The sequence below is a fragment of the Phoca vitulina genome, unplaced genomic scaffold, assembly GCF_004348235.1.
Source record: "Phoca vitulina isolate PV1807 unplaced genomic scaffold, GSC_HSeal_1.0 scaffold71, whole genome shotgun sequence".
NCBI classification, from domain to species: domain Eukaryota; kingdom Metazoa; phylum Chordata; class Mammalia; order Carnivora; family Phocidae; genus Phoca; species Phoca vitulina.
The window spans coordinates 7,877,324-7,896,087 of NW_022589774.1; the positions used below are offsets into that span (position 1 = coordinate 7,877,324).

Genomic DNA, 18,764 nt, shown 5'->3' on the forward strand with positions numbered 1-18,764 from the left:
CACCATCCCCTTCTTCTCCTCATTCCCACAATGCCTGAAATTCCAAAGAGTAGTTCCCAGAAATCATAATCATTTTGATTGTATTAAGGCATTGGGCCATTTGGGAGAACCAATGAATAATAATCAGAATTGTGATGACCTGGTTATCCAATTAGGATGCACAGCCACTTGGAAGATCTGGAGCCTGGGCCCCCAGGGACTGGGAAATCAGGGACAATGAGTCATTGTGACACAAGGGGGCGGGAGAGAGCAGGAACGACTGGGCGAGGAGAAGACTGGAACAGAATCTGGGTTGGGGAAGTGCCCCTACGTTAGGGCCAGTTGGGTCACGTAAGGTGGAGAGACTTCACATACGAGAGATCAAGAGTGTGATTCCTGGCTCCTCCACTTACGGATTCTAGGGATGATCTTAGGAAATTTTCCTCACCTCTCTGCACCTATTTTTGTCTGCGAGATGGGAATTATAAGACCTACCTCAAAGGGGTGCTGTGAGGAATAAATGAGACTCCTATTTATCGGGGACTTAGCATGGTACCCAACACAGGGCACATACTCAATAAATAAATTGCCGTTCTGATGGTTATGTTTCAGATCCTGCTGCCCTTCATTGCTCATTGGAGGCCCAACTTCACGGAAGGTTTGCCACCTCCTTCTTGGGGCGTTTCTGGATTCCTTCATATGAGAACAGGGTCTCTCTCTGCTGAGCTGGGGGAGCCCTCCGTCGGTCCCTCCTTCATAGCACTTACTGCCTGCTGCCATGGATTTATTTATGCATTGTATTTATTTATGTTACATGCTTTAGTTCTCCAATAATACTATCACTTCCTGGACAAAAGAACTAGTATCTGATTTATTTTACTGTTCCTGACATTGCCTCACAACTCCTTGTACATCACAGATACCCAATAAATATAAATTGCCCCATGGATGAATATCTGTAAACACTTTGTCAATTATTTTATGATCCAGTGATTTTTTTTCTTTTTTTTTTTAAAGATTTTATTTATTTATTTGACAGAGCCAGAGACATCGAGAGCAGGAACATAAGCAGGGGGAGTGGGAGAGGGAGAAGCAGACCCCACGGAGCCGGGACTACGATATGGGACTCGATCCCAGGACTCTGGGATCAGACCTGAGCCGAAGGCAGACGCTTAATGACTGAGCCACCCAGGTGCCCTATGATCCAGTGATTTTTCACAGTCTTTTGTAAAAATGGCCTAACCAGGTCATCTACAGGTTAAAGGGGACATAATTTAAAATGTGCAGTAACCACTGCCTCTGGTCTGGGGCTATTTGGTTGTGTTGTTCAGGCTTTCCAGCAATGTCTACCAGAGGCTGCTGGGAAAGGGCAGCAAATGTCCTTTAAGAGGCAGTTGGACTGGCCTGGACAGAAGACTATATTCTAAATTGCAGATTGCTGTTCAATAAGTGAGTTGATGCTGATAATCTGTTCATGAAAAGGGAGAGAAAAATCTAATTTCATAATTACTGGAGCAAGAAGAGAGAATCAAAAGCTTAAACTGAATTTATGAAATAAAAAATGGTCAGAGATAGGTTTCTTCAAATGATTCAACCTGCATAATTATACCAGAAATCTGATCATCTGGGCCACATATTGATAGGATAGAAAGCATCCTAAGGACTAATGTACCAAGAGAGAAGGGGTACCGTGGACTTTCCCCTCTCTTCTCTGTTCTAAGTTACTGACTTCACATCTGTCAACCAACTTCCCATCACGGCTGAGGTAGCATTTTGGAAGCCCAACTCAGGAGTGAGCGTGACTTGTACTTGTGGACACAGCAGATGGGTAAGTGGGCCCATGGCGAACCAAGGGGACGGGACCGTGATGCCCCTGGAGCAGAGCCACGCTGCAGCTGCGCGAGGGGAGACGAGCAGACGACCGGCAGATGGAGGCCAGCCTTCGGGGGCAGAGCAGCCTTTGAAGTCAGGGCTGGCTGGTGCAGACAAACTGCTCTGAAATCAGGAACTGGATTGAGATCGAGGTTGGCAAAAGGACATCACACTGTACTTGCACAGTATTGTCAACAGACCATGTTTCTATTTCCCTCTTATAAACTCCAGACAATGCAGATTTTTATGAGGTTATATTTTGGTAAGAAAGTGACATTAGGGACGCCTGGGTGGCTCAGTCCATTAAGCGCCTGCCTTTGGCTCAGGTCACGATCCCAGGGTCCTGGGATCGAGCCCGTATCGGGCTCCCTGCTCCGTGGGGAGTCTGCTTCTCCCTCTGCCTGCCGCTCTCCTTGCTTGTGCTTGCTCGTGCTCACTCTCTCTCTCTCTCTCTGACAAATAAATAAATAAAATCTTTTTAGAAAAATAAAAAAAAGAAAGTGAAATTATAGGAATTGTAAATAATATGTGTGGAGATGATGTGGGACATAGACAAAATCCTCCCATTGAGCAGTAATGCCCCAACTTGTTAATACTTTGGGGATTTGATTTTTTTTTTTTTTTTTTTTGCTTGTTGGCATGTCCTAGGCATGTAGACCCCAGATGTCATAAGAAGAACCCCACCCAGATTCCAAGGGAAATTCTATACCAATCCAGCTTCACTCAGAAACACAGTCTCTTTTTAAATCCCTTCTTCCTTCTCCTCTCCCATTCTTTGCCTGGAATTTTATTTCTGTGAGGTTTTTTTCCTATGAATAAGTGTGGAAGCAATTCCTACCTATTTCTTTCCCCCTCATTCCCTCAGCTCCAGTCACGGGTCTTCTTGCTGCTCCTGGACCATGCCAGGTTCGTCCTTTCCTCCAGGTCTTTGTACAGTCCCCCTGCTGGACTGGTGTCCCCAGATACCTGGCTGGCCCCCTCATTCCCAGCAGGCACTTGCCCTGAAGTCTCCTTCTTGGGGAGGCCTTTCTTAAGCATTGCTGTTTTAAACTGCATTGCTTCATCCTTTTTGCAGCTTTATTTTTCTCCATTGCACTTTCCAAAAGACATGATGTATATTTCCTGTATTTTGTGTTGTCTGTCTTGCTCCCCGCCATCTACTAGGGTGTAGGCTCCACAAGGGCAGACATTTGTACCTGTTTGGTCTGCTGTGTGCTCAGGGCCTAGAACAGTGCCTGGCACGGAGGAAGCACTCGTATGTTTGTTGAATACACAGATGGATACCAAGAAGGTGTGAGAACTAATGTTCATGACTTGTTCTTCCTTCTGCCTCCCTCTCCGAACAGTTGGGTATCTGCAGAGTCGCCACAAAACCTTTCCAGATGTGGAGAAATGGAAGAGTTTCAAAATTGGTCGCAGATTCAAGCATATACACCTTTTGCAGATTCCAGACTAGGTGTAAATGAGATTTCAGCTCTGCTCCCCATTCGCCAGCCTGCACTTTCTGAAAAGTATTTTGAAAAGTATACATTCCAGGTTAAATAGATTCATATTCATTTCAGCATCTTTCAAAGCAGAGAAATCAAAAGCTTCGCCAACAACTTAATTCACAAATATTTACGAAGCTCCTACCATGTGCCAAGCTCCCTGCGGCAGGCCTTGGCAGGAACCACAAAGGAAAGAAGCAAAGTCCCAGTCCTCAAGTGCCTTAGGATTGAGAATGGAGTAGAAGGTAAACAAAGATGAAGAGAATAGAAGGCAGAATATGATAACTACTGATTTGGGGGTAGTATTTGTACTGCTGCTTCAATCTCTGGCTCTTAGTTATAGAAGAACCAACACTTCCATGATGAGAGACTCTTATGCTCAACTGGAGAGCCTTCTGCTGGGTTGCTTCCTCATCCCAACGCTTATCCCCCCAACCCCCCAGCCCCAGGAAGGAAAAAGGGGAAGAAAAAGCTGAAAGCAATGAAAAGGGGCCTTGAAGCCTTACGTTCTGCCCAGGCCTGGGGAAGACCGGACTCTTCCATCTTGCTCAGTGCTGCAGCTGATATGCAGAACCCATTCCATGTGGAGGGGCCCACAGGGCTGGGTGCATACTCTGAACCCGGCCAAGCTGCCCGCACCCCAGCTAGAGGAGCAGGGAGAAAGGAGAGGAGAGTTCTGCTTTTATAGAACCTGGCGCAATCAGGCGGAAGGGGCCCTGGCTGGACCTGGTTCAGTCTCAGGGCCTCCTGTCTTCCTTTGAGGTTAAGGTAATGGTAGCCTGGCCTTGCGGTGGCCCGTTCTCAAAGACAGTCTCCATGTAATGAATGCTTTCAGAAACAGTTTTAGAGAAAAGGGAAGTATAGACAGACTTGCATGCACCAAAGCCGACCCAACTGTTTTGTGAATGATTTTTTTTAATTTGATATTTTTTTCTTAAATATATATTTATAAATAAAGGGGAAGGAGTCAACATCATTAAGTAGTATTGAGCCTGGGGAATGGGAGCCTGATGTAGTCCAAGGTTCCCTGCTGTGGCAAGGGCCACATGGGAAAAAAAGATCTGAGTGCTAGGGGAGTTCCCAAAGGGACAAGAGCATTTGGCTGGGTGATCTGGAAACACTGTGGAGAGGTGGTGTCTAGTACAGTCCTTAGGCCAGAGAAGTCCCTGGACATGGATGTGACCCCACATGGTAGATGGCCCCACTCACCCACAGCCTTCCCTATGGAGCAAGGAAAAGCACCGTGCTTTTAAAACACTTTTTTTAAGGAGGCTGTGTCCTTAGGTGGGTTCTCTGACTGATCTGGTGTGTGTGTGTGTGTGTGTGTGTGTGGTGTGTGTATGTGTGTGTGTGTGGTGTGTGTGTGTGTGTGCGTGCCTGCACAGGGTCGGGTAGGAGCCCTCATTTACCCACGTAGAGCCTTCATTCACAAAACAAGGGCGTGGGTTATCGGGGTTATCAAGCCCTCTGACAGCACCCTGGGGGACCAATGAGTGGTCCCGGGCACTTCCCCACCCCAAGTCCAGAGCAGGGCTCTCTACTTCACTTACAAGTTGAGATTACCTGTAAAATTGTATCCTGAGGTTTCCAAACCAGGACAAAAAAGGCTCCAGGTCTTGGGCTGGAGCTCTTAGGTCCTTTCCAGGCTCCAGTTCCTGGGGTTCTGTGATTACGTAAAATGAAGCAGCAGGTAGGTCCCCGGAGGAATGCAGCGGAACACGGACCACTGATGTGGGTTGCCATTGTCCGTGACTCTAAATATCTTCCCTCTCTACCTCCCTTCCAGGGACTCACTCGCTGACATATTTTCGCCTGGGCATTTCAGATCCCAGCCATGGGATCACTGAATCTCCTTCTCATCCCATCATTACGTATGAGTGTCTCTTGGCAGGAGGAGCCGTGGGCTCCGTGGACGGTGGAGAACCCCTTGCCTGGTCCCTGGGAGAGGTACACTCAGCTGCCGAGGGGCTGGGGCTGGCGCATCTGTAGTCACCGCGATCACTCAGGTGGGGAAGGCAGCAGAGATGAATGTTTGCCCTCACCAGCCCCCATTCCTGCAGAGAGGTCCTTGGGCTGACAGTGAACATGAGCAGTTGCTGAGTTACACTCTTTTGGCAAAGCCTGGACAATCTGGTCGATCGTGTTCAGTGTCTGCCATCTGCCCGAAGCGTCTTCCAAATCCTCTCTTCCTCGGGAGCCCTTTGTCCTTTGCCCCCCATATCCTGATGCCACCCCCATTCAGGCTTCTAACCTGTATCTTCTCCTTTCTCATTCTAAATTTGGCCATTCTGTGTCTCATTTCCTGGTGGCCAGGCTTAGTGAGCCACTTGCTTATGCACAATGGCTTACTACATTAACTTTCCCAGGATATTTCTGGCTCTTGCATATCTTCCTCTCCTTTATTGCATTATAAAATTTATAATTGATCGTTCCTATTATCGAATAATTCTCCAAGGCAAAAATTATCATGTTCCTAAGGCGTGCAAATGTCTGTTGCTAGGTGGGTTATGTCATAGGAACCTCTCGGAGGCATGCCTGTGGGATGATGTATTCGGGGGCAGAGGATGCATAGCCCCAGTCATCCACTGGATGCCCACCTTTATGTCTCTGTCTAACCCCCTTCCTGACCCACATGTGTGAGCCAGGGTTTCACACTTACCAGAGGATGACGGGCTAGGAGTTGCTAGAGGATAGAAGTACCACATTTGTCCAGCATGCCTATGATGGACAAGATTTCATTATCTTAAATAAAGATACCGTTTTCTGGATGGCTACAGATAATATGGCTCACATCACCAAGTGGGCATGGGAGGCCAATTGGCATGAGTTACAATATCAAAAGAACTAGCTGGAAGGAGAACGTATTACCTCATTAAAGAGGTTCCTGGAGTATGGGGAAGCTACTTACAAGGACAGGTAAGGAAAAGGGAGAACACCACGTCCCCAGAGCCCTTGGTTTTATGTAGAACTTCCTCTAATCTAGGTTATAGTCACCCTATTCTGAAATCCATCTTGTGAGTTGCACTATGGTGATCTGAAACTCCCCGTGAAAACTTCCCTTAGTTATTTTTTATCAGCATCTGGACAAGATTCAGCAATTCCACCTGTCTTGATGGTGGAGTACCTTCAGGGACACCTCTTTTTTGGGGTATCCATTGAGACCAGTCCTTCCATCTCCTGTCAATGATAAGCTGGGAAATACTTTGGGAGGTGGAGCAATCCTCATTTACCAAGGGCTCACACAATACCAGTATGAGTGAAAATCTGGTCTTACAAAGAAGACAAATGGAGAGTCTGTGCTTTACTAAAGGATTTATGTTAAGATTTCTTTCAGGAAAAAGCTCATCAAAGATGAGACTCAACCAGTCCACTTTTAGTTAATGCAGACTTTTCACTTATAATCTTATTATTTAAAAAAATTCTTATTATTTAAAATGCATTTCTGTCTGTAGCATGCTCTGGGTAACTCCTGGACACATGCGCCTCTTCCCACTGCAGTTATCTTTAATGGTGGGACTTTCCAGAGCTGCGGTGGGCCTTGGGAAGACATCTGGGTCACACTTACGAATGTGGACTCTCTGTCTAAGGGTATCGGCTTTGGAGGCAGATGACTAGAGTTGGAACTTCAACCCTTCCACTCATTGGCTGACTTAGCCATCTGGATTGCAATGGTTGCAGGTAATAGAAACCTACTCAGACTGGCTTAGACACAAAGAAGGAAGCTATTTGGAAGGCAGGAATCAGGGCAGTGTGAGGACCCAAGGAATTTAAACCAAGATTCAAATGAGGAGGGGATACAGCCGTCAGCATAAAGCTCGGAGATGCCTTCAGCCCTTCACCATGCCAGAAGAATGAGCTTCCCTCTCCCCGCTCTGGTTACAAAACTTCTTTTTACATAGGAGAACTGTGGTTGGTCTGAACTGCATCACAGGCCACCCCTCGGACTCATTGCTGTGACCATCCGGAAGAGTGTCTAAGATCGGCTGTGGGTAACAGAGTCCTGGTAAGAAATAGGTGACGCACTCAACGTGATTTAGCCAAGGAGAATTCAATCACAGGATTATTCACAGAGAGACCATCAGGATTGAGGAAACCCAAAGTCAGGTACCCAGAGGCGTGCAGCAGAAGGAAGCCATTACATCCCCAAATCTGAAGGGGCAGGTGAAGGCAGGGGCCCTTGAAGAAGCGCCTTCTAGCAAGTCGTGTGCCTTTAGAGAAACACAGCCACTGGCAGACCGCAGTGAGGTGCTTGGAGAACGGGTCCCTGAGAACCCCAACCTTTCTCTCCTCCGGCTTTCTGACATTTGCTGAGGATGTTCCTCCTAGCAAGCGGCCAGACCTGGCCAGGCCAGGGAGCCCTGGAGGGGCAGTCTGAGGGGCACAACCTTCCAGGGCACAATACAGAGCAGAAGCTGGGTCTGGGGGCTAGCAATGAGAGAGTAACCAGTGCACGATGGACTGTGTTTGGGTTCCAGGATTAAGATTGGTGCTTCTCGGGGCGCCTGGGTGGCTCAGTTGGTTAAGCGACTGCCTTCGGCTCAGGTCATGATCCTGGAGTCCCTGGATCGAGTCCCGCATCGGGCTCCCTGCTCGGCAGGGAGTCTGCTTCTCCCTCTGACCCTCCCCCCTCTCATGTGCTCACTCTCTCTCATTCTCTCTCTCTCAAATAAATAAATAAAATCTTTAAACAAAAAAAAAAAAAAGATTTAAAGATTGGTGCTTCTCAACAGAAACACACATTGGAGTCAGGAGAACTGATTTTCCAATGTATGTTATGTGTTTGTCAGGAGCAGGGGTTCCTCTTATCAGAAAAAAGTGGAGCTCGTAGATGCTAAGGCGGCAAAGCAGTAATCTTGAGTAAAAGAAACAGTTGTGATAATGCCTACATCCCAGACATTGGTGTGAAAAATGTGCATGAAGGCACTTTGTACAGATATTTCTCTGCTTACACATTACATCTCATTATTGTTGCCAGGCTGAAGAAGTTCTGACAGCTTGGGATCTGGCTGAAATCTGTGGCCAGTTTGGGGTTGTACTGGGCCCTCAGTCACTGAGACACTGTAGGCCAAGGCTAGGTGCGAAGAGGGGCCCTAGGGGTCTCCACTTCCAGATCCTGATGAGTGGCATAGCCTTGGACTGCAAACAAAGAGAACCCTTAGTTGCCTGGCCTCCTGCTCTCAGGGAAGGGAGGGAAACTGGGGAGATGGTAGGAAAACTGGAACAGAGTTGCTATCAGTTGGGATTTTAGGGTTAATACTAATCCTGTTGGTTCTCTCTGGGGCGAGGAGCTCTTTGGAAAGAAAGGGGAGAACCTGGACTCCCGGGTTGTGTGGGAAGAGTATGGGAAGAATGGCTTCAGTGTATCTGCTCCCCCTCCCATTAGGACCATGATTGTCGTAATAGGCTCTCAACCCTTTGGTCAAAATCCATTCCTAGAAAAATATCTGGGAACGATTTCTTCCAGGCACTGTCAGAAAGCAGTATCTCTCCTTGTGGCATTCATATTTTATTCTTCATGTTGGGAAGCCTTTTTCTCCTGCGAAATTTCATGCCTCAGGAAAAATAGAAAGAAGGTGTTGTTGAGGTAAAGCTCTTCCCTGTATCGGAGGGCCAGATAGCAAGGTGTGTGTGTGTGTGGGGGGGTGTATGAAAAGGCGAGGCCTCCAGACGAGCAGGAGGCAGCCCTTCCAAGATGCCGTCAGGCTCTGTATGGCTCACATCTGGATGGGACCCAATTCAGAGGGAATATTAAGGACAGCACCATCTGGAAAATTAGCAGAAGAGTCAAGAGGAAGCAAGGCCCCCAAATAGACAGTTTTTTGTTGTCACTACTGGAGCCCCTTTGTGATATGAATTTCTGGAATTCCTTCGAGGGCATAACCACAACATGATCTATTGATTACATATGTTCGTTTCTGATGACAGTCACTGTTTTAGTCCATTTGGCTGTATAACAAAACACCATAGGCTGGGGAAACTTATCAACAATAGAAATGTATTTCTCACAGATCTGGAGACTGCAAGTCTGAGATGAGGGTGTCAGTGTGGTCGGATGGGGGCCCTGTTCTCAGTTGCAGACTGTGGGCTTCTGATGGCATCCTCACATGATAGAACTGGGCCAGGGATCTCTCAGAGCCTCTTCTGTAAGGCCCTAAGCCCATTCATGAGGGTTCCACTGGCATGACTTTTTTTTTTTAAGATTTTATTTTTATTTATTTGATACAGAGAGAGAGAGCACAAGTAGGCAGAGCGGCAGGCAGAGGGAGAGGGAGAAGCAGGCTTCCCACTGAGCAGAGAGCCCGACACGGGGCTCGATCCCAGGACCCTGGGATCATGACCTGAGCCGAAGGCAGACGCTTAACCGACTGAACCACCCAGGCGTCCCTCCACTGGCATGACTTAAGCACCTCCCAAAGTCCCCACCTACTAATACCATCACCCTTGCCGTTAGGGTTTCAACACGTGAACCTGGAGGGGACACAAACATTCAGACCATAGCAATCACGAAAGTGCCAGCCCCAGGACACCAGGCAGCTCAGAGCCAAAGCAGAGCCATGTTGGCTGTGATCTCTCTCTGCACTAGCACGGAATTGAGAGTAAGGAAGCCTGAGTTCTAATCTCCAGGCGTTTGCCGAATTACTCATCACAGTCACACATGTTGTAACTCAGTTTTCCTCTTCTGTGACTCATAAGAGTATTTCAAAGGTTAACAGTAAATGATCCTGACACACTTTCCAAACACTCAAAACTATGTGGCTTTTCCCCCGCTTAGAGGACAGAACATGGCTCAACTCCACATTCGTCATTCCCCAGCATGCTGCCCTGGTAGGAGGTACACAATAAATACGTTTGTTGTTGACGGACCTGGGCTCTGGGTCATTCTTGGTTTTAGATGTTTCCTGCAATAAAGAAAATAAATTGGGGGACCCAGTTGCCAAGTTCTAGTATCGTATGCTCTGTACCTACGATACTTGCACTGAACGTTATTTCTTCCTCCTTGAGCCCCTACCAGTCAGAGTAAATCACAACTTTTCCAAGGATTACAACTCCTTTCTGCAGAGTTCATGGCATTTACCACCACCCCCCCCAGAAATTTGCATGATCTGGTTGAAAAATGGGGAAGAAATTGTCCACGAAATAGTTTGTGGAGACATTCTTCCCACTGGGGATGGAACCTATCGGACATGGGTATCAGTTGAGCTGGATCCTCAGAGCGGCAACCTCTACTCCTACCCAAGCAGACTGTGGCCTCTGCGTGGTTCTTCAAGTCTCCCAGGATAAGGACGGGTTGTGGCTGTCTGGGGAGCGAGAGGGAGGGAAAGGGCAGACCAGGAAACACTGTGTGCTTTTTTAAATCAGTGGTTCTCTTGCTCTTTGGCCTTAGAGCTCCTTTATTCTTAATTATTGAGGACACCAAAGAGCTTTTGTTTCTGTGGGATATATCTATTGCTATTTACTGTATTATAAATTAAACATTAAAAAGATGTTTAAGTACAAGAAAACACAAGCTCATATCTATTGACCGTCAGAGAGATGATGTCATCATGTGTCATGTAGCCTCCAGAAAACTCCACTGGGCACATGTGAGAGATGGAGATTAAAAGAAACAGGGAAATCATGACTTAGACCTCATGGACTCCCTGAAAGGGTCTTGAGGCCCCTGAGGCATTCACATCACACTTTGAGAACTGCCGTTCCTCTGTTTTCATTTATCATCCTACCCGGAGCTGTGAAGTGAGAAGTGTCAGTAAGATAAGTAGGGCTGGGCTTCCTGCTGATCACAGGGACAAGTCCCTAAAAGTTGACAGAGAAGGGGAGGAGGGCTTGTGGAGTTTTCCTCACTTACTGGCTTTCAGAACCAGAAACGGCTGAGGGTCCATTGTGGGAGGGGCTGGAGTTGGCGTCCTGGCGGGGGGGGGGGGGGGGGCGGGCGGCGGGGGCGGGGGGGGGGGGGGGGGGGACTCAAGGGGCCACAGATTGTCTCTCCTGCAGCTCCACACAGTCTCATTTTCTGCACCAGCCACTCCAAGCTCCATTTACAAATGGGTTGGGCCTCACTTTGCGATCACAGGAGGACCGGGAACACCGCTCCCACGATAGAGGAAAGCACATCTTGGTTAGTGCTTGCAAGGAGAGGGGCGCCTGACAACAACAAAGCCCAACGCCCGTCCAGGTGAACCGCCCTCGTAGAAGTTGAGTCAGAGAAGGTATGGCGATCTTGATTGGTCTTTTTCCAAACTCTATTATTAGTTAATATCAACTTTTGAGGGAATTTTGTCCTTGGTTTCAAGACTTGAGTAAGTTTTCCCATTTTGACACTTCTTCCTCCCAATCATGTGAAAATCCTTTTCTTTCTAAAATCATCGTTCAACACATGAAATGCTAAAGAGTAGATACCTTTGGAAAATGGGAGTCAGGGGAAGGAAAAGGGGAAGGAGAAATGGAAGATATATATAGGCTCTTGATACTTTGGGGAAAAATTAATTCATTCAGTAACTATGTATTTAATACCTACTATGTCCCGGGCACTGTACTGGATTCTAGAATATAGCAGTGCAAAGGACAGACATGATTCCTGCTGTCAGAGAGTTTACAGGCTAGTCTTATAACATCATTCCCCTGCCTCTGGCTTCTTTAGGTGCACGAACTGATCACAGCATAATATTGATGGGACCTGGATTATGGGTTTGAGCCCACTGTGGGCTAGGAGTTTGGCTTTGCTTCATAACCACAGACTTCAATCTCAATTCATGTGATACTGTGCAAAGCATGTTATTAGATCAAAGTAAAACCAGCCCCTTTACTAGAAAATCAACTCAGGAGTTAGTGAGTCATTGATGTTTTCTTTATAAAGTAGGCACTAATCCCAACCCAATAAGAAATAGCTGCTGAAGAAAAAAAAAATTAACAATGACATACCCCTTTCAAGACTGATACACACTGTGAGTTCCTTCTTATCTCGTGGAGTTTGTGAATTTGAGTTAAAATTTGTCAAGTACTAAGAGAATCTTGACAAAGCAGGCTAAAAATGTCAATGCTGGGTTCTCAGATTTTGCTGAATATTGCATAATTTGTTTTTGAGCTATAAGGAAAATTGCATATATCTGACTAAAAACTTTTCCTTTCAAAGCAAAATGGAGTCATCAACCTTTTTACACCAGATCAATGATTGAAGATAGCTCTTTCCCGGTGGTTTTTCCTCTAGGAAGCATGGTCCCCTTGTCCCCTATAGACTCAAGTCCAGTGGTCAACATTCTTGGCCACATCTATGATAACCTATGGATATCATAGGTTTGAGCCTTTATGGCGGAAAGATAGGGAATCATGAAATTTTCGTGAGATCAGAGAATCTCAGAGCTGGAGGGAACCTTCTGATCCAGGACAGGAAATGTCCTCTACAGTACCTCTGACTCGAGCATCCAGCCTCCACTGGAATACCACCAGTTCGGGGCAGCTCACTACACTCTAACATGCTCTTCCTCTTCTTTCACGAGAATGTTTATTATGTAAGAGCTTTGAACATCACAGGTGCCTTTGCGGTGACCCTACGGACAGGGTTAGATCAGCCCATGAGATTAGCCAGTGAGTTTCTACAATGGCCTATGAATGGCTGGATCATTTTACACATTTCCTGGCCTGAGAGAAAGTGAAAGTGCCCTGTTCTTATGGCAAACCTGCCAGGTAGCTTGGAATCTTGGAAGTATGCCTGGTCGGATCTGCGGAAATGATCTCATTCTTTCTGATGTTTGTGGGAAAGTAAGAACACTAATTATCAGACGTTTTACCACCTTCGGGAGCACCGCAGTGACCTGGACCCAACTGCAATCTTGAATGCAAAAATGAGAGTATGTCTCAGTCTCAGACGGGGGTTCAGTTCTTTCTCTACCGGCTTCTCATAGATGGGCCTGACTCACCTTTATACATATGCTTATTCTCCATATGTATATGCACTGGGAATAAAGAAAAGCTTCACTAGGAGAATGAACATCCCCTCGATCCTCCTTTACTCCGCTAAAATCCTCACCATCATTTACCTCTTGTCCTGCTGAATTGTCCTAGGATGGACAGCAGTTACATTCATCTGTCCCACTCCTCTGACTCTGTCTGACCACACACCTCAGCCCAGACTCTTCCTTCGGTGGCCCCAACTTTGACAACTGGCTTTGAACATGTACCTTGGGCTTGACCTTTCCCCTCCCTTGACCATGACATTTGCCTTCTGGCTTTAATATCGCAACCACAGGTAAAGACAGTCTCAGTGTGCCAGGCCTTAAAGAACCCACCTGCCAAGCCTACTTCTTGCTTCACTGTCCCCACCTACTTCCATGGATGAAGATCCTACTGTACGTCTCTCGCCTCTGGTGCCAACTGAGTCACAGAAAAACACAATTGTCCCTGCTTATCTTGTTTTCAGGGTTGCTACAGGCAATTTCTATGCCATCTGTTAAACAGTGTTGCACTGTGAAGAGGGCAGCTTTATGTGGGGAATGGTTTCTCACCATTAAAATAGTTAGGACTTAATATATTTCTGGATGGACACTGAGAGTCAAACAGGTGATACGTCTATGTAAATGTCTTGTCTCTCCAACTGTGTGGTACTCTCCTCAGAGGTATGAATGATCAAGGCCTCTTTGTGCTCCCAGGGCTTCACCGTGTACTTCACACAAAGCGAAAATGTCCAAATGGATGAAGAGGAAGAGGCAGAGGCAAGGTCAAGGATGTGGTGAGAAGACCTTCTGGAAAGCGCTTGCTGCATTTCTGCCTCTCCTGTGGGGATTTTATAATTTAAGAGCTACATACATGTAACATAAAGGGGTGCTTTTAAACAATACCCAGCATGTTGTAACCTTCATTTTACCAGTGGTTCAAAATTTCATTATTTCTTAATAATTATAGACCTGTCATGGGTTTATTAACTCATGTTTGCTGATGACAGTTGCTCAGTAACTGGAATCTATGAAATATCTGATAACATAAATATCAAACACAACAAACTGTGCTGTCACCAGAATCAGGTTTTGACTTTGGGTTGTCTTTACCTAATATGTGGGTTAAGAACACTGGACGAGGGGTGCCTGAGTGGCTCAGTCGTTAAGTGTCTGCCTTCGGCTCAGGTCATGGTCCCAGGGTCCTGGGATCGAGCCCCGCATCGGGCTCCCTGCTCGGCGGGAAGCCTGCTTCTCCCTCTCCCACTCCCCCTGCTTGTGTTCCCTCTCTCGCTGTGTCTCTCTCTGTCAAATAAATAAAATCTTTAAAAAAAAAAAAAAAAAAGAACACTGGACGAGAAATCTGTTCAGCTCTCCCCCTCCCTCCTCTTCCTCCTCCTCCTCCTCCCTCTCCTCCTCTTCCCTACTTCTTCCTCTTCCACTCTGCTCCATTTATAATCTGTTTTCCTTTTAAGCACATACAGACCAAGATGTAGCTGGTCTCCAAGGCAGTGTAATGGGAAGGAAAGCAGTTTGGAAAGCAGTGTGAAGGTCAGGCGGGGTTTTCCCGGGGGCCGGACTGCTCTGCCCCAGGGGTCCTGAGCTGTCCCATCAGATGGCTGGCCTCCCTCCTCTCTCTGCCTCTCTCTTCTTGCTCCCACTATTTTTTAGTTCTTCTGAGCCTTCCCTTATTTCTGCGGAGCTGCTTGGTTTTTCCTCTTCTATTTTTGGCCCGAGACTGTTTCAGCAGTTGCGGCCGTGAGGAATAGTCATCCACTAGAGAGGCCAGTGATCACTTTCTGGCAGGGTCCCTCAGCAGGGTCACCCCCGATTTGATCACGTCTGGGGTCTTTGTCTTCACATGTGCAGGTCAGGTGGCCCCACGCGCTGATCAGATGAGTGCATAAACTCCAAGGCCAATGGATTAATTTACGGTGAGAAACACGATTGCCAAGTGGGTCAGATGTGTGTCTCAGCTGGTCAGCAAATTTTCTGGCAGCAGAGTCTATGTGAGAACAGCTAATCAGGGTCAGAAGAGTGCTTGGTGGCCCCAGAATCGGTGCAAGGGGACACATTCTTGCTCTTTAGCTCCTCCTTTCACACACAATTTCGCAGAGTTTTCGCAGTTCGCAGAGTTTTCTCCAGCAAGGAGAGGGCCCTTGCCTGAAGACCCAGGCCGTGGGCGGCGGCTCTAGGAGGGAGCCCAGGTCTCCCAGCCCAGGCATTTTCCACTTGACTGAGGAAGAGTCCCTCATCACCCTTTCTGAATGCCTTCACTACCTCTCTTTCTTTGGACATTTGTCATCTTTGAGCCTTTTATCTCTCTGGGACATCTCTGCATCTCCCTTTCCCACTGGCTGCCTTTCTCCGATGTCCCTCTGGCTTCTGGTAGCCCCAAACCCTGCAGGTTGTGTAACAAATCCCAACTCTAGTGGCTTCAAACAGCAACAATCATTTTTTTATCTTTTATAGTCTCTGTGAGTCAGGAGTTTAGGTAGGGCTGGGCTGGGCCTTTCTGGCTTGGGGTTGCAGTCAAATACTGGCTGGAATTTGCTCCAGGTAGACTCAGGACTCTCCATGTGGCCTCTCTGTGTAGATTAGATTGGGCTTCCTCACAGCATGGTGGCCTCAGGGCAGCGAGACTGCTTCATGACAGCTAGTCTCCCACAGTGAGTATCCCAAGAGACCAAGGCAGAGGCACATAGTATTTCTATGACCTAGCCTTGGAAGTCACATAGTGTGACTTTTGCCATTCTCTAAGTCAAGAAAGTCACAAAATTTCTGCTTAGTTTCAAGGGGAGGGGACATAGACCCCAACATTCAATGGGAAGATTGTCAAAGTCACATCGGAAGAACATATGGATAGGAGATACTGTCGTCAGCTTTGGCAAGATAAACATGTCCCAGTTGCCATGCCCCACCATCCTCTCCCCATTCCACCCTATATTGGTTTCTTAGGGTTTCCATGACATTGTAAGGCAAACTGGGTGGCTTCTAAAACAACAGAAATTTGTTCAAAATCAAAGTGTTGACAAGGCCATGCTCCCTCTGAAGGCACCAGGGAAAGAATTGTTCCAGGCTTCTCTCTTAGCTTCTACTAATTCCTTGGCTTGTGACTGTATAACTTCAGTCTTCACATGGTGTTCTGTGTATGTGTGTCTGTGTGTCTGTGTGTCTGAATTTCCCTTTGTTATAAGGATACCAATCATACTGGATTAGGAATCCACTCTCCTCCAGTATGGCCTCATCTTCACCAATTTACATTTGCAACAACTCTATTTCCAAGTAAGGTCATATTCTTAGGTACTGGGGGTTAGGACTTAAACATGAATTTTGGAGACACAACTCAACCCGTAACACACCCCTATCAAACCTCTGCAGGATCTCATCAATCCATCAAACCTGCTTTCGCTCCAGCAAATCAGCCAGCAGTTAAGAAATCAAAGTTATTAAATGAATTCATCTTGTAGTGAGATTGACGAGTAGTGTATCTTACCTTAACTCTCCATGAAAAAAGTTAAGTCAAATGAATCTGGTGGAAGTTTGGATGGTTCTGGGGAAATTCGGGGAATAGCAATCCTTTCTTTAATCATTCCACTCACTTTTCTTCTATTTATAATGCTTACCACCTAACCTTGCAGAACAAGGAAAGGTGTTCTTGGGCTCTTCATGGTGAAAGTAGATTGGTCTACTCGCTCAACAGCTTCTCCTCTTGAGCCAGAGGCTTCTGATGCCTGCCATCTTTGATTCTCAGTAAGAAGGTCATGTTCTACCAGAGCGGGGGATGCTTATGTCTTTCAGTACGTTAAATATGAGTACAGACCCCAGGACTCTGGACTCCCCTGGACATAAGGTTTCTGGAGATACTCAGAACATGGGGACCCCGTGCTGAGGAGGAACCTCCTCCCCCCCCCCACACCACCAAACTGTGCCTCCAGGGGAACTCACCAAAGCTCTCACTGTGGCCTCCTTCTCCAACAAGCTTCCTTTTGCTTCCCCACAGTTGGCTTGGCTGAGTTAAAAAAAAGACCCAGCAGACACAGCCACTTACAGGAGTGACTTACCACATAGCAAAATAAATATCATTTACGTCATCAAATGTATCTTTGTTGTATATCTTGTTTGATAAACTCTGTAAACTCAGCAAACCCTGCCCATGTATTCTATTTCTGGCTCATGAACCAACTGAGGACATGAGCAGGGCTACAGCTAACCCATATGGGACATTTGTGAAAATTAGAAAATTGTTCTTTTTCTCTGGTAGACACTGACCCAGGCAGGGTCATGGCTTAGCCCAGCAGGACATTTCTACCCTGTTTGCACTCTCGGTGGGGTATTTATTCTTATGCAGGGCTCAACCTTACATGGCAGCTCTGGTCATACCATTAGAAAACAGATGGAAATTAGCTGTAGACTAAGATGAATGAATTGATTTGGAAGGGACGAGTGATGGTAGAAAAAAATAGGTCAATTCATTCAAAACGGTAGAACTAGAAGCCTGTTTGTATATCCGAAGAGCTAAAATTATCTAAAAGGTTTTACATAATCCTATCATGGAGTTTATTTTTGGCGATCTATTTTTAAAATTTTATGTCATATCACACAGTCTGTTTGCACAATGCCTTGTGTGTATTAGCGACTCAGTAAATACTTCTAGAATGAACCAGTACAATATTTTAATTAGCTAGTCCTCACGTACTGGCGCAAAAGAACAGTGTCATCTTACAACTGAAGTCATAGAGGGGAAATATCCCACCCAAGATGGTGTGACATTCCAGGGGCCCAGAATGAACACTCCAAAGGCTTGCCCGAGTTCTTCAAAGGTTTTAGCAACATTAACATTCTTTATTTAATACTTCGTCTTGTTATTGCCTTGTCTGTGACATGAGCGATCCCAAACATTCTAACTACACTCCTCCTCCCCCCACACACGTATCAGGGACAAAAACAGAATACAGAGGTTCTCACACAAGGCACGGTTTTTCTTGAAAGCTCTGACAAGAGGTGCCGAGAAATGAATTCCCAGCCATCTTGGGGGCCCAAATATCTGAAACCTAATATATATCTTTTATTCTTAAGGCCAGTAGAGCTGTTACATAATCTGAATTTTCCTTTCTATTGTTATGCAGGTATTTAGTTAATGAAAGTTCTTGCAATACAAATTTCATCAATTCATATCAATGACCTGGGAAGTGTGTGAAACTGCTCCTTCTGAGCAGAACCAATCACGTATAATTTTCCCTCTCTCCTTTCCTCCCTTCAGAGTTAGCTGACCCCAGCAGGAACTTCTGCATTCGTCCTTGGCGGGGGTGGGGTGTGAGAGAATGTTTGAGACCAGAAGGTTCTGAGTCGGTTGGAGCTGGACGGTCGGAGCTGAATGGTGGCGGAGTGGTAGCTGGAGAGCTGGGCTGGCCCGGAGCCCTGGCAAGGCCAGACTGGGTCTGAGGCAAGTACCGTGGCGGCAGCCAGACCTCTGAAGGAGCAAAACAGGGGCCAGAGA

At 46.6% G+C, this 18,764-nt stretch overlaps 1 protein-coding gene across 1 annotated transcript; it reads left to right on the plus strand.

Moving 5' to 3' along the window:
• The first annotated feature begins 576 nt into the window (after nt 1-576).
• LOC116624855 (major histocompatibility complex class I-related gene protein) lies at nt 577-10,692 on the plus strand. The gene is given in 7 exon segments (XM_032393082.1): nt 577-637; nt 5,164-5,212; nt 5,214-5,344; nt 5,984-6,254; nt 10,371-10,413; nt 10,416-10,567; nt 10,569-10,692. Coding segments are annotated over 7 exon segments (831 nt in total).
• The last annotated feature ends 8,072 nt before the right edge of the window (nt 10,693-18,764 follow it).